The sequence below is a fragment of the Mesoplodon mirus genome (assembly GCF_964341445.2).
Source record: "Mesoplodon mirus genome assembly, chromosome: 14".
Classification (NCBI taxonomy): Eukaryota; Metazoa; Chordata; class Mammalia; order Artiodactyla; family Ziphiidae; genus Mesoplodon; species Mesoplodon mirus.
This window is the reverse complement of record NC_138990.1, coordinates 46,555,564-46,568,070: the sequence shown is the minus strand read 5'-3', so window position 1 is coordinate 46,568,070 and position 12,507 is coordinate 46,555,564. Positions and strand designations below refer to the sequence as shown.

The 12,507-nt window shown below is 36.7% G+C and overlaps 1 protein-coding gene across 1 annotated transcript in view; it reads right to left on the bottom strand.

The window, feature by feature from the left end:
- The window catches only part of BABAM2 (BRISC and BRCA1 A complex member 2), a 438,160-nt gene that overhangs the window by 283,076 nt on the left and 142,577 nt on the right, over positions 1 to 12,507 (bottom strand). The window contains exon 6 of the mRNA XM_082643284.1: positions 8,125 to 8,199. Coding sequence (XP_082499410.1) covers positions 8,125 to 8,199 — 75 coding nt within the window. The remainder of the gene's footprint in view (positions 1 to 8,124; positions 8,200 to 12,507) is intronic.

Here is a 12,507-nt window from a genome sequence, read left to right as displayed (position 1 = left end):
GCCACAGCAATCAGAGAAGAAAAGGAAATAAAAGGAATCCAAATCGGAAAAGAAGAAGTAAAGCTGTCACTGTTTGCAGATGACATGATACTATACATAGAGAATCCTAAAGATGCTACCAGAAAACTACTAGAGCTAATCAATGAATTTGGTAAAGTTGCAGGATACAAAATTAATGCACAGAAATCTCTGGCATTCCTATATACTAATGATGAAAAATCTGAAAGTGAAATCAAGGAAACACTCCCATTTACCATTGCAACAAAACGAATAAAATATCTAGGAATAAACCTACCTAAGGAGACAAAAGACCTGTATGCAGAAAATTATAAGACACTGATGAAAGAAATTAAAGATGATACAAATAGATGGAGAGATGTACCATGTTCTTGGATTGGAAGAATCAACATTGTGAAAATGACTCTACTACCCAAAGCAATCTACAGATTCAATGCAATCCCTATCAAACTACCACTGGCATTTTTCACAGAACTAGAACAAAAAATTTCACAATTTGTATGGAAACACAAAAGACCCCGAATAGCCAAAGCAGTCTTGAGAACAAAAAATGGAGCTGGAGGAATCAGGCTCCCTGACTTCAGACTATACTACAAAGCTACAGTAATCAAGACAGTATGGTACTGGCACAAAAACAGAAAGATAGATCAATGGAACAGGATAGAAAGCCCAGAGATAAACTCACGGACATATGGTCACCTTATCTTTGATAAAGGAGGAAGGAATGTACAGTGGAGAAAGGACAGTCTCTTCAATAAGTGGTGCTGGGAAAACTGGATAGGGACATGTAAAAGTATGAGATTAGATCACTCCCTAACACCATACACAAAAATAAGCTCAAAATGGATTAAAGACCTAAATGTAAGGCCAGACACTATCAAACTCTTAGAGGAAAACATAGGCAGAACACTCTATGACATAAATCACAGCAAGATCCTTTTTGACCCACCTCCTAGAGAAATGGAAATAAAGACAAAAATAAACACATGGGACCTAATGAAACTTAAAAGCTTTTGCACAGCAAAGGAAACCATAAACAAGACCAAAAACAACCCTCAGAATGGGAGAAAATATTTGCAAATGAAGCAACTGACAAAGGATTAATCTCCAAAATTTATAAGCAGCTCATGCGGTTCAATAACAAAAAAACAAACAACCCAATCCAAAAATGGGCAGAAGACCTAAATAGACATTTCTCCACAGAAGATATACAGACTGCCAACAAACACATGAAAGGATGCTCAACATCTTTACTCATTAGAGAAATGCAAATCAAAACTACAATGAGATATCATCTCACACCAGTCAGAATGGCCATCATCAAAAAATCTAGAAACAATAAATGCTGGAGAGGGTGTGGAAAAAAGGGAACACTCTTGCACTGCTGGTGGGAATGTGAATTGGTACAGCCGCTATGAAGAACGGTATGGAGGTTCCTTAAAAATCTACGAATAGAACTACCATATGACCCAGCAATCCCACTACTGGGCATATACCCTGAGAAAACCATAATTCAAAAAGAGACATGTACCAAAATGTTCATAGCAGCCCTATTTACAATAGCCCGGAGATGGAAACAACCTAAGTGTCCATCATCGGATGAATGGATAAAGAAGATGTGGCACATATATACAATGGAATATTACTCAGCCATAAAAAGAAATGAAATTGAGCTATTTGTAATGAGGTGGATAGACCTAGAGTCTGTCATACAGAGTGAAGTAAGTCAGAAAGAGAAAGACAAATACTGTATGCTAACACATATATATGGAATTTAAGAAAAAAAATGTCATGAAGAACATAGGGGTAAGACAGGAATAAAGACACAGACCTACTAGAGAATGGACTTGAGGATATGGGGAGGGGGAAGGGTAAGCTGTGACAAAGTGAAAGAGCGGCATGGACATATATACACTACCAAACGTAAGGTAGATAGCTAGTGGGAAGCAGCCGCATAGCACAGGGAGATCAGCTCGGTGCTTTGTGACCGCCTGGAGGGGTGGGATAGGGAGGGTGGGAGGGAGACGCAAAAGGGAGGGGATATGGAAACATATGTATATGTATAACTGATTAAATTTGTTATAAGGCAAAAAATTAAAAAAAAAATACATATCACTCTAACAAGCTTGCTATATTTTAAAAAAGAGAATATTTGGGGGAAGTTATCAGTTTCCTTCCTAGCAAATATGTAAAAATTAATGGACTTTCAAACAATTCCAAATAATAAAGAACAATGCAAGAATTCATTAAAAAAAAAATCCAGGGAGATTAATCAGCCTAATTCTCTTCTTCCGGCTGCACAGAATGCAAAATCCTCCCCTGTTCCTAAGGAAAGGTGAGGAGAGTGAGGAATTTTAAAACTGCAAATTTACTAAAACTCAATCTTTGATGAAAAGTCACATTTTGTGACTGTCATACATGCAATTTTTAAACAGTCATGCTATTACCTATTTTCCCCTACTATATGAAAGAATGATAGCACCCCACTCTCACCACTTTTATTCAACATAGTACTGGAAGTCCCAGCCACAGCAATCAGACAAGAAAAAGAAACAAAAAGAATCCAAGTTGGAAAGGAAGAAGTAAAACTGTCACTGTTTGCAGATGACATGATACTATACATAGAAAATCCTAAAGATGCCACCAAAAAACTACTAGAGCTCATCAATAAATTCAGTTAAGTTGCAGGATACAAAACTCATATACAGAAATCTGTTGCATCTCTATAATTAACAAAGAACTATTAGAAAGAGAAATTAAGGAAACAATCCCATTTACAATCACATCTAAAAAAATAAAATAAAATAGCTAGGTATAAACTTACCTAAGGAAGTAAAATACCTGTATTCAGAAAACTATAAGACACTGATGAAAGAAACTGAAGATGACAGAACAGATGGAAAGATATAACGTGTTCACAGATTGGAAGAATTAATATTGTTAAAATGAGCACACAACACAAGGCAAGCTACAAATTCAGTACACCCCTATCAAAATATCAATGGCATTTTTTCACTGAAGTAGAACAAACAATTCTAAAATTCATATGGAAACACAAAAGACCCCTAATAGCCAAAAGAATTTTGAGAAAGAAGAACAAAGCTGGAGGTATCACATGCCCTGACATCAGACTATGCCACAAAGCTACTGTAATCAAAACAGTATGGTACTGGCACAAAAACAGACACATAGATCCATGGAACAGAATAGAGAGCCCAGAAATAAACCCACATACCTATGGTCAAATAATCTATGACAAAGGAGGCAAGAATATACAATGGAGAAAAGACAATCTCTTCAATAAGCGGTGCTGGGAAAACTTGACAGCTACATGTAAAAGAATGAAATATGAACATTTCTCACACCATACACAAAAATAAGCTCAAAATGAATTAAAGACCTGAATGTAGGGGCCTCCCTGGTGGCGCAGTGGTTGGGAGTCCGCCTGCCGATGCAGGGGATACGGGTTCGTGCCCCGGTCTGGGAGGATCCCATATGCCGCGGAGCGGCTGGGCCCAAGACCTGAATGTAAGTTCTGAAACCATAAAACTCCTAGAAGAAAACAGGCAGAACACTCTTTTACATAAATCACAGCAATATTTTTCGGATCTGTCTCCTAAGGCAGAGAAAGCAAAAGGAAAAATAAACAAACAGGACCTAATTAAACTTAAAAGCTTTTGCACAGCAAAGGAAATCATCAACAAAATGAAAAGGCAACCTACCAAATGGGAAAAAATATTTGCAAATGATATGACCAATAAGGGGTTACTATCAAAATATAAAAACAGCTCATACAACTCAATATCAAAAAAATAAACAACCCATACAAACAGCTCATACAGCTCAATATCAAAAAAACAAACAACTCAATCAAAAAGTGGGCAGAAGACCTAAATAGACATTTCTCCAAAGAAGACATACAGATGGCCAATAGGCACATGAAAAGATAGATGCTCAACATTGCTAACTATTAGAGAAATAAATCAAAACTACAATGAGGTTATCACCTCACACCAGTCAGAATGGCCATCATCAAAAAGTCTACAAAAAATAAATGCTGGAGAGGGTGTGAAGAAAAAAGAACCTGCCTACACTGTTGGTGGGAATGTAAATTGGTGTAGCCACTATGGAGAATGTTATGGAGGTTCCTTAAAAAATTAAAAGTAGAGTTACCATATGATTCAGCAATCCCACTGCTGGCCATATATCTGGAAAAGATGAAAACTCTAATTCGAAATTACTCAGCCATAAAAAAGAATGAAATAATGCCATCTGTAGCAACATGGATGGACCTAGAGATTATCATACTAAATGCAGTAAGTCAGACAAAGACAAATATCATATGATATCACTTATATGTGGAATCTAAAAAAAATGATAAAAATGAACTTATTTACGAAAGAGATATAGACTCACAGACATAGAAAACAAACTTATGGTTACCAAAGGGGAATGGGGGCAGGGTGGGAATAAATTAGGAGTTTAGGATTAACAGATACACACTACTATACATAAAATAGATAAACAATAAGGACCTACTGTATAGTACAGGAGACTATATTCAGTATCTTGTAATAACCTACAATGCAAAAGAATCTGAAGAAGAATATATGTATGTATAACTGAATCACTTTGCTGTACACACAATATTGTAAATCAACTATACTTCAATGAAAAATTTTTTTAAAAAATAAAATAATAAATAAACAACTGATTTAAAAATGGGCAGAACTAAAATAAACATTTTCCAAAAAACAAAACAAAACAAAACATACCTATGGCCAACAGGCACATGAAAATATGTTCAACATCAATAACGTTGATCAGAGAAATGCAAATCAAAACCACAATGAGATATCACCTCACACCTGTCAGAATGGCTATCATCAAAAAGGTCACAAACAACAAATGTTGGCAAAGCTGCAGAGAAAAGTGAACCCTGGTACACTGTTGGTGGGAATGTAAATTGGTGCAGCCACTGTGGAAAACAGCATGGAGGTGCCTCAAAAAACTAAAAATAGAACTACCACATGATCCAGCAATTTCACTCCTGGGTATTTACCCAAAGAAAACAAAAACACTAATTCAAAAAGATACATGCACCCCCATGTTCATAGCAGCACTATTTATAATACCCAAGATATGGAAGCAACCTAAATGTCCATCAACAGATGAATGGATAAATAAGATGTACTTATATACAATGGAATATTACTCAGTCATAAAAAAGAATGAAATTTTGCTATTTGCAACAACATGGATGGAGCGTATTCTCTTCAGTTGAGAAGTTCAGGAGTGCACACCTGGGTCCAAGTAGGATAGACATGGGAAAGTCAGTCTATGCCTACCTGTAATTTATTTCCTGCTACAGAAGTTTTGTGGGTTTTTTTGTTACTGACTGAGTTTTTATGTAAATGATTTATCTAACCCTTTGACTTACCACAGCTAAAAATAAAACCCAGACACTAAAGTCAGGACTCATTTTCAGAATAAATTCATTCTATCCCATGTAACAACCATATATGTGGACTTCCGTGGTGGCACAGTGGTTAAGAATCTGCCCGCCAATGCAGGGGACATGGGTTCGAGCCCTGGTCTGGGAAGATCCCACATGCTGCGGAGCAACTAAGCCCATGTGCCACAACTACTGAGCCTGTGCTCTAGAGCCCGCGAGCCACAACTAGTGAGCCCACGTGCCACAACTACTGAAGCCAGCACGTCTAGAGCCCGTGCTCCACAACAAGAGAAGCCACCGAAACAAGAAGCCCATGCACCACAATGAAGAGCAGTCCCCGTTCACCACAACTAGAGAAAGCCCACACGCAGCAACAAAGACCCAATGCAGCCAAAAAAAAAAAAAAAAGAAGAAGAACCATATATGCTTGGAGTATAGTATAAGGCAAAATCATATCACTGAATACTTAATGGCTTTTTCATTCTAACATCAAAAAATTTCATTAGTGGATAAAACATGTACACTTGGAAATATAAACTTATGAGTGAATGATGGCTTCATCACAGGGTGATAAAATTTCACGGTAGCAAATTGGTAGGATATGATGATATCCTCCATGATATCTCAATATTTAAAAGTTCTACTTTACCTTTCATTTCTTTGAGATGGTGAGGCAAAACTACATTGATGCTGTGAAGAATATCCTAACCCTAGGAATTTGAGGAAGTTACTTTTGGACTTAGACTATCAGACAGCAGGCAGGTAATTAGATTAGGAGCATCCAAATGCAAGTAACATGTAGAACAGTTCCTAATGCAAACTTAGTTTTAAGCATATAGCCAAATGTCCCAAGATTATGATACAACAACTTTAGGAACTTAGATCTTAAAACCCTCAATAGGTATTCTGGATTACTTCTGGTATGCAGGTAGGTATTTTTTTGCCATTGTTTTGTGTTATATAAGAGTTTCTCTTTTTTTAATTCTTGTTGTATTTTTCACTCTCTGCAGGAACTAAAGATCCAGAAAGACATTAGTGCTGCAAGGTAGGCATTTAATCTATAGTAGAAAAATCACTTCATTGTACTTTGGGAAGGTAAAAATGCTTTCCAATTCTGCCAAATAGGTTCCACCTTTTTCCTATCTGACTGGCAAGGAAAGTTAGGGCAAAACAATATAAAGTTAGAAGTCTTAGAATAGAAAATATGGAAATTTGGTTTTGAAGAGGAAAAAATACATAGATTATGATCCAAGAAGTATGTTTTTTCCTTTGACCTTCAAGAACATGAGCAGAGACAACACTAAGTTCAAACAAACAGGACAACCATTCAAACTGAAAAGGCCCAACAGATCAAAACAAAGGAACTATAACTGTAAATTATGGATTAAAGTGATTATATGAATAATAACTCTCATATACTACTGAATTTTGTTTTAAATGAGCAGAAATAGAGTTTTAACTGGATATATAAAGGTCAATGAGTCTGTGATCTAAGAGTTTCCAAGGAGACTGCTTGCTATTCTAATAGAGCAAAGTAACTGCTAAAACCAAATTAATTATGCTTGGTAATCACAGGTCACAACTCTTGGATACACAGGGGGAAAATAGTCAACTAGAAACTAAAAATGAAAGTTTAATGAGGCACAAAAATCCCATGTTTTACTTAGGGGAAAAGAAACTAGTAAGTCCCTTGGGTAGAATGTTTTTTAAAAAAAAAAGTGTTCCCTAATCTTTCCTACGGTCTATAGTTTATATTCCAGACTATACTGTATTTTCAGTCATTATCAAGATTAAGATCTAATGTTATTTATGACTATTATAATATGCAGGAACACTTGCACAAGGATTTTTGTCTTCTCGCTACACTGTAATAAATACCATTAACTCTCTGAACAACATCAAATTTGGAAGGCAGAAATTTTTCTTACATTAGAGCAAAGCTGTATCACCATAGGCTGAAGATGGCTGAGGCAATACCTTAAATCACGACCCAAATCTACATCTATGATAAACTTAGGCCTTTGTCTTAAGGCTTCCTGTTCAGAACTTGCTGGTTCCCTGGTCCATTTAGGTTTTTTTCACACTAACCACAGCCTAGTGTGGATCTGGATTTCCTCTACAAAGCATTTTGCAGACCCCTTCCCAAAGTAGCTGCTCCCAAGCCACAAGTTGCCTGCATCATATTTTAAAGAATGCCATATACACTGGCCTAACTCAATTCTAGGTCTCTCCAGGACAGTCTAACTTTCAAGGTGCCCGGGATCAACTGCGACATAAATAAAGAAAATGAAACACCCTTTAGCACAGCATAGTTAATATGCAATCCTACTTAAAGATAGAATGCATATTAAGATAATTTCTAAGAGAGTCTTTCATCCCCAAAAGATTATTAACCAAAGGCAGGTTTTTTCCCAATGTTTAATTTGCTTTTACTAATTTTGTCTTATAAGGAAAAATCCATTTTGAAATGATTTTTAGGGCTACTATTTTAGCTTTTAGGTAACAATAACTCAGTGGATCTTCATGTAATATATTTTTAAATAGAATTCATCATCTGAGCAAAATGCTGGCAAACCGTGCAAATATTCAGAGTTAAATAATGACTTAAAAAGCTCATTTACATTCTCACACTGATAATCATATACTTTTACCTTGAGCAGGTATGTGGGAATATTGCTGAAATCCACTGGCAACTTCAAAAGGAAACGAGCTGAAAATTCACCAGTCTGCAGGGAACAAAAAGGTTTAATAATAAGATTAAAATAAAAAATAGATTGTGAAGTGACAATTACAGCCAAGGCCACAAGTTCAACCTGTTTGAACTGCAGGTATCTTCAATTTGGGTTTCCTAACATCAAGCAAGAAAAGAAGGCTGAAAAAGTAGGGGAGGATCAAAAGCACTATTAAATTATTAGTTACTAAAAAGCACAATTAGAATTTTTTAAATCTGCATTTTAAATGTGCAATAGAATTATAATGCAGTAGTATTATCTTTTTGTCTTCTAACAGGATGAAAAGAATACATGAATGTGTGATTTTTTTTTAATCCAAACAATAGGCACAGACCTGCCCATTCGATTCATCTGACTTTACTAAAGCATTCAGACCACTTCACTAATATTTATAACCCATAAGCTAATGACATAAATCACCATCCTTTATAGTATGTCTGGAAGTAAAAACAAAGGTCAAACTTCGACCCATGCATATAAAGCAGTACATCAGTGGGTACCCCAAATAAGACTCTAATCGCTTGACAATCTGTTAATATCATTATCATCCACTAAAATTTTTCAGTAATTCTTTCCATGAACTAGTCTCTATAGGAAAGATGTGCAGAGGTTTGGTGATTTAAAACATTTAACTAAGCTTAAATAATAGCTTCTATTTTTTTCTAAAAGAGAAAACTCATGTAAAAGAAAAAAGTTTCCCTCTCAATTTATGATGATGGGAAATCATAATAATATTTTTTCTTTTTTATGATGGGAAAGGCTAAGGAATCACATGTTAAAAAAAAAAAACTTTGGCATAGTCTAGAGGAGGGGTTTTTCCAACTGGGCTATGCAGACACCTAGGGGTTCTAAGAAACCTCTGTAAAGGCAACAAAGAGGGGTGCTGAGCTGGTGGGGTCCTGGGTCTTCCAGGGATTTTGCAGCTTGGGATTTTGACATCTTGGGTTTCATTATGAAATTCTGTTTGAATAAAGAACTCTGGGGATGATCTAGAGCTATTCTAAAGAGTACTACTCTAAAGAGCTACTCCACCTTTTTCATATTATGACCACTAGACAGCTCCCTGAATCTCCACTGTCTACCCCCCTTAAAAATATGAGCACCGTAAACTCCCTAACACATCTTTAAACATAGCAGGCATTTACAAATATTTTTTATGGATGGGTGGATGAACGCACATAAGGAGGCATGCACACCTCTTACAGAAGATTTCACAAGAGCCACCACTCCTTTCTACAAATACCCAAGCAACTGGCTTCAAGGTCCTGGCCCTAATTTTAAAACTCTGACCTAAAACCTTGAAAATGCAAACAGAAATATAAACCTTGAGCTCAAAAGATAAAAATGGTAGCTACAATCTGCATTGTGTGCTGTTTTACTGCTTACAACATCTTTTAACTTACGTCAGCCTCTGGCTAAGGACAGAGCACTTCTTCATCACCACAAGCCTAACCCCATGACAGAAAGGGCAGAAAAGAGAGAACCAAATGGACAGAATCAAAGCTGAGGTCCCAGAAGTCACTGTGTCACCAGGAATGCCAACGGTGAGAAACAGCGGTACTCCTTAGAGCTGAGCAGCTGTGCTCTTCCTTTGATATTTATTCCTCATTTCAGTAAGTGGTAATTCCATTCTTTTAGTCTCTCAGACCAGAAACCTCAAATCATTCTTGACACAGTATGGAAGCCCAATCGTGCAGGCTACTTGCAACTCAACACTTAAGAGAATAGTTAAGAGCTACTTAAGGATCTATAAACAGCTCGTCATCGTGGATGGGAGGGGAAGGTTTGTGAAAGATCCTAATAAAATTCTTACCTTCTGTTATAGTCCAAAATTGCTAGAAAGATGTGGTTTTAGTGTAATGTTAAGCTCCTAGAGGACTAACATATCCTGTGAAGTGTGATTCTTTGGCCCTAAGTACAGGAAGTCATACTTTGAAAGGGTTAAGTATAGGAGCAACAGAGTTATATGGGAACTTATAAGAGGAGCATCTAGCTCAGTAGGAGTTTGGGAAGAACAGAAACGTCTTCCTTTAGTGCTGCATACAGTACTATAGAGGGAGGAACACTCATAAAAGAATACATGTTCCCAAACAATTGTCCCCATTCTTTCTCCTATATTCTCTATTTTTTCCTGTTTACCCACTCACTCCCATCAGCATGCAAACATCATTAAAAAGGTCTTTCTTGACTTCATATCCCTCTTCAGGTCCCATCTCATTTCTCTGTTCTACTTTACAAAATAATCTCCTTTAAAGAATTAGTCTATATTCGAGGTCTACATTTCCTCTTTTATTATTCTCTCCAGAACCCTCTACCAGTCAGCCTTTCCTCCACACCTCTCTACCAAAACAGCTCATCAAGGTCACCAATGACCACACCACTGCCAAATCCAATGGTCATTTCTCAGTCCTCATCTTATTACTGTTCTATCAGCAGCATTCCGACATAGCTGATCACTTTTTTCCTGGAACATTCTTTACTTGACTTCCAGGATCCCAGTCTCTCTTGGCTCTTCTCTGCTTCTCCACTGGCCCTCCCTCTGGTCTCCCCAACCTCTAAACGCTGAAGTGTACCAGCACTTAACCCCAAGACCTCTTTTCTTTATCTACACTCCCCCAGGTGAGCTCATCCAGGTTCTTGACTTTAAATACCATTTATATGCTGATGATTCCCAACTATTTTATCCCATCCCAGACCTCTTCCTAACCTGAGTTTCATTTATCCAACTACCACGATGAAAACCAAAATCCTGATTTTGTGTTTTTCCTTTGATATTTATTCCTCATTTCAGTGAATGGCAATTTCATTCTTTCTGTCTCTCAGGCCAAAAACTTCAGCGTCATCCTTGATTCCTATCTTTCTCTTGCTTCCACATTCCAAATGGCAGCAAATCCTACTGACTCCACTGTCAATTTCTATCCTCAGTCCAGCCACTTCTCACCCCCTCCACAACCACCTTGTCTGAGCCATTATTATCTCCAGCCTGGATGACTGCAACTACCCCTAACTGCTTCTGCCCTTGCTCACTTGCAGTTGATTGCCATCACCACAGGCAGAGAGGTCTTTTCAACACACTCATCAGATTACGTTCCTCCTTTGCTCAAAAGTCTCAAATGGTAGGGATTTAGCTCCTTCACAGAGGAGTCTGACAAGGTAACAAACAATTGAGCAAAGATGTGAAAAAGGTGTGAAAAATACACAAAAAAAGTGTATTTTTGAAAACAACAACAAAAGGAGTGAAATGTGAGATTTAAAAAATTAAAACAGCTCTTGTACATATAAGGTAGTCAGAAAGATAATTACATATTTAGCACTTGGACTCATTTGAACTGCTAGTTATTTTAGTCCATGCACTGCACTGTAGCTCTTTTGCCCTATTTTAGTTTGTACAATGTATTTTTATTCTACTGGCTATTTTAGACCAACATTCTTTTAAAAATGCTCAGACAATCCCTACTTTATCCCTTCTCAAAATGTTGATCCTAGAACTAATAAATTTATGTTTATTGGCAAAAGACTGATTTATACAGCTAAATTTATAATAAGAGAAATGCTGATCTCAGGACTAATATTAATTTGTGTTTATCAGCAATGGGCTGATTTACACAACTAAATTCAAAATAAAAGAAACTTAAGACTGTGAAAAGAATTTGGTCTACTGGAAACCATAAAAAGTGCTTTATGATCTCCAACTTTCAAGCCTACTATACATTCTTTATTTTGCCTTTGAGAGAATAAAGAAAACTTAGTACTTGTTTCTAACAGCGTTGGAAATGTTGGAGACTAACGTTCTAGAATTCAGTTTTCACTTCTGCCACTGATTTTCCTTGTGACCTATAAGTTAATCTTTTTTTGTGAAACTGAGTAAATGATGATTTAAAACATGTCTTAATGTAAAATTTGAGCCATAAACATTATATGAGGAGCAAAAAACACAAGTGAAAATCCTCCTGGAGTTCTACCTCAGACAGTGACCATTCCTGTGTTTTTATATCTGAAGTTCCAACAGTTATTCAAGCAATTTACTGCCACTCTGTTGCAACGTCAAAGATTGCTCCCATAGCAATCTTTCTTGTAAGCCGAAAATGAGACATTTAGATGTAGCCAAGTCAACATAATCATTTGATTTTCTTTTTGTCAGTCTTTGGTCAAATCTTCTCTTGGATAGACGTAGAAGATTATCTGACCTATGACTGTTAAAATGTCAGCCGTTCTGCCAACTGCCTTAATGGCAATTTTCCCAGCATTAGCAATAAATATGTGCATCCTTCCTTTTTCAAGTTATAGTACCTTGGCAAGTTA